The sequence below is a fragment of the Pocillopora damicornis genome, chromosome 10, assembly GCF_964200805.1.
Source record: "Pocillopora damicornis chromosome 10, jaPocDami1.2, whole genome shotgun sequence".
NCBI lineage: Eukaryota > Metazoa > Cnidaria > Anthozoa > Scleractinia > Pocilloporidae > Pocillopora > Pocillopora damicornis.
The window spans coordinates 2414418-2418181 of record NC_142679.1 but is presented as its reverse complement, the minus strand read 5'-3'; the positions used below and the strand labels follow the sequence as shown (position 1 = coordinate 2418181).

Here is a 3764-nt window from a genome sequence, read left to right as displayed (position 1 = left end):
TAAAAGTATCAGTGTAAATAAACTTTTTTCTCTGGCACAGACATATAGTTGGATCGAGGCGAGACGAGCGCTAAAAAACCTGGGGGCTTCGCCATCCGCCAAGAAAGCAAAATAATACTAATGGAAATTATTGAGATTGCGAAAAAAGAAGAAGCCTTTGCAATTTTCAAATCTAAATCGATCAGAAATTTTACCTTTCCATACAATTTAAGCTATAATCACAAATTCCAGTCGAAAACAATTGCCTTGGAAACGTTAGTCTGCTTTAGCCTTCGGACGCCATGTTGAATGTATTATTGTTACCTCGTGACACGTCACGTCAACGTGAATCTGAGCAGTGATTTGTTACTGTTTTGTTTTGTTCTGGGTTATCAAATTTGATAACTCTCCCGAGCTAATTACTCACCCGCGAAAAATTTTAGTTGCCTTGAAATCAAGGTTGTCTCCAAAATGCGTAAGAACTGTTTTTTGAAATCAAGGTTGATTTCGAGGTTGACTTGAAATCAAGATTAAACTTTACGAGTTGCCGTAAAAAATCAAGTTTGTTTCTGTCATTCTGTCAACCTTTTTATACGAACCTACGAAGCCACATGTTGGGCGAGGCCTGGAGGCAGTTGTCCATGGGCTTCGCTTCAAAACAAAGTAAACTGGTCTTAAGTCGACGGCTGATATGACCAAGACCGGAAACGTTAAGGGTAAAGTTTCGAGAGTAACTCAAAACAGAAAAAAATGTACCAAACGAGTTAATTTTCAAAAATAGTATCAATTACTTTCGTTACCCTGAAATTATCAAAATTATAAAAGAGAAGGTGCCAATACGGTCAACATGGACAACGAGAATGCCTATAGCTAGTTGTTTGACACGTTTGAAAAACTACTTTAACAGCTGTTTGTCAAGATAACCTGGGAGGGACTTACTTTAGCTTACGTGCAACTACCCTAGCAGCCGCACAGTTCACACGGTTTGGTCTTGAATCAAGAATGTGAGAAGAGATGAGGCGAGGAAAGTGTCATTTAAAAGGTAAAAAACACGAATGTATGTCTAACACTGAGTCACTGGCCTTTCCTTGAGCCACTTAACTGACAGGAAACAACAACAATCAAATCTCATCTGAGCAAGTTAACATCAAATACAAAAGCGGAGAGCAATAGAATTCTTCGCTTCAGTTTCGACAGAAGACGATTAGAAACCAAGCTAAGACATTTGACGTTTACTTAAGGCATCATGAGCAGCAATATGCTGATAGAGGTGTTTGGCCAGATGGTATTCAGTTTTACAAGAGGCGTGACAGAGCATTACAACCCAGAAGAACCTGAATCGATGACTTTTGGTTACGATCCTCTACAGAGGACTGGTTTGGAATGGAACTATCAACCTGTTGAGGAGGTTATTTTTCAGGAATACAGCGAGAGAGAAGCAACTAGCTTGGATTATTTAATGGCCTGCAGTCCTAAGGTAAGAGTCATAAACGCATGCTCATCAGACGACGATGAAGAAACACACGAAAACAACTCACAAGATGATGAAGATAGAGCAATGGCGTGGAAGCGATTAAGACCATCCGCTCTCCACACTGCTTGGAAATCAATGTACTTTGGAGCCTCGATCTCACTTCTAACTGCTACCGTCATAGGTTCACTATACATATTGATTTCATTTCTTATGTACAAAACTGTAAACAACTGCGAATTTTACCCAAAGAAATCCATTCCTGTGAAAGTTCAATGGCTAAGATTAATATCATGTATAACGTGTTGTAGCATCGTGTATAATAGTTTTTTTCTGGTTCTCTCATTTCTCTTTCGACCTTATCAGATCAAGGGAATAAGAAAAAAACTTATTTCAGCGAGCTGCTATGGATTTCTATTGGATGCACTTTACCGCGTGTTTCTTCAAGCCCTCGGAATATCCCATTCTAAGCTTTCTACGATACAAAAGCTACCACTGCACTTTATTATTTTTGTAATTATATCTTGGCAAATACATCTCGTAACGAATCATTTTCTATCACGACAATTAACAAGGCAGAGGATTACGTTTTTCTTTCAAGTGGAAATTGTTCTTGTATCCATTGTCATCCTGGCAATTCCTGTGGCCGAGATCATCTACCCAACTTTTAATAAACAAACCAAGAAGGGTAAACTATTAATCGCTCTCTTTGCGCCTCTAATTGGAGTCGTTTTAAAGGTTGCCTCGCGAATTTGTGTTCAGCGGCTTCACCGAGATTTCATTCATCCGGGATATTCATATGTCTTACTGGCGCCGTTGTTCGCCTCTTCGGCGATCATGTTTCGTGTTTTACAAGCGGATCTCGGCAGTTTACAATCCATCGCGATTCTAGGGATAACTCACGGGTTTGTGGAAGTAATCGAAAGAAGCGCAATGGTCTTTATTGATCATATTTGCCACTCGATTTGGAAAAGAACAGCCGCTCCCTGGAGAAGTTTTCGCACTCCTCGCCGTGAGAGGCTAATGGCTGATATTACTATTATGAGCATGCTGTTTGAATCAACTGCTATAGTTTCCGTCAACGGCTGTTTGTATTTGTATGAGTTTAATTTCCTTCAAAACACCTCTCTAATAGAAGTGTTGGAGACTTTTGCTCTAACAACTTGTCTTCAGTTGGTGATCGAGTGGTTTTTCACCAGCGTATCCCTCGCGATCGAGACTCACTATCAGAACATGGCTGTCATGGCTGTTTGGCGAAGAAGATGGAGGAGACATACTTCAATGGCACTTATAATTTCTGTGCTCATAGCATTATGGACTAGCTCACTTCTGTTAATTATTGTGCATGGAAGATTTAAAGAGTCTTCGAATCAACCTTGTAAGATGCCGTTTACTTAAAACTGAAGAATGAAGCATAAAAAACATCAAGTCTTCTGTAGGTTTACAGTCGTTTCGATATAACTTCTGTGAGAGCAGTCACTAACCAGGTATCGAATCGACTTTGTCGATGTATCGAATCGACTTGTATCGAATTAACTTTAAAGATAAATCTTGCCCATGGGTCTCTGATTGTAAGGTTAAGATAGAACTCTACCGTTGACAGGGTTGTGTTTTTTGTTATAATAATGCTTTTATTAAGACATGCATGTTAGAAAAACCCGTATAGGTAATGACAATTACAAAGTACTCAATGTAATACAGACTACAAAATGAAATGGAGCTATTTTGACATTATAATATTATTAACAATAGATCTCGTTTGCCTTGATGACTTAGGAGATAAACCTTTCCTTACCAGAAAATCGAGGCCCATTTCCAACCTTGGTGCAACGCGGTCGTTTGTTTTTGTTTTGAACTACCCCTTTTGTTTAAATAGCGCCTCTGATTGGTCAGTTATTTTTACCTTGTTACGGTGTCTCAAAACAGCTTCTACGTTTTCTCAGACGATTTTGGTGAGCTTGTCAAAACAATTCTGTTTAAAATAGTTATATACGTTTTAATCCGGTATGGAATCAGATGAATCCATTGATTTTGTAGATTCCGAGGCAGTAAACGCTTATGGATCGGTTGTTGTTAAAGAGGAACACGAAAATCCTTGCGAGTATTCCGAGGAAGATGAAAATGTTGATCCACCACGTTTTCATCCATACACCAGTTTTTTTTTAATGAAGTTTGCCATCCATGTAAAATAGGACCAAGGGTCAGGTGAAGTTTCCTACCCGTGGAGAGGAGCTTGCTCTCGAAAGAGTGGTCGAGGTTGTTGTTCGTGCACAGCAGCAAATAAGAATTGTAACGCAAACTGTCAGTGTCGCTG

At 39.3% G+C, this 3764-nt stretch overlaps 1 protein-coding gene across 1 annotated transcript; it reads left to right on the top strand.

Annotated features, from left to right (window-relative positions):
* Positions 1-815: 815 nt before the first annotated feature.
* Positions 816-3203, top strand: LOC149038436 (uncharacterized). Its single transcript, XM_089186208.1, has one exon. It carries the CDS (start codon positions 1226-1228, stop codon positions 2846-2848), a length of 1623 nt encoding a protein of 540 aa, XP_089042334.1. The 5' UTR covers positions 816-1225; the 3' UTR covers positions 2849-3203.
* The last annotated feature ends 561 nt before the right edge of the window (positions 3204-3764 follow it).

Coding starts and splice junctions, on each gene's coding strand:
- LOC149038436 (XM_089186208.1), top strand. CDS start 1,226: ATGAGCAGCAATATGCTGATAGAGGTGTTTGGCCAGATGGTATTCAGT.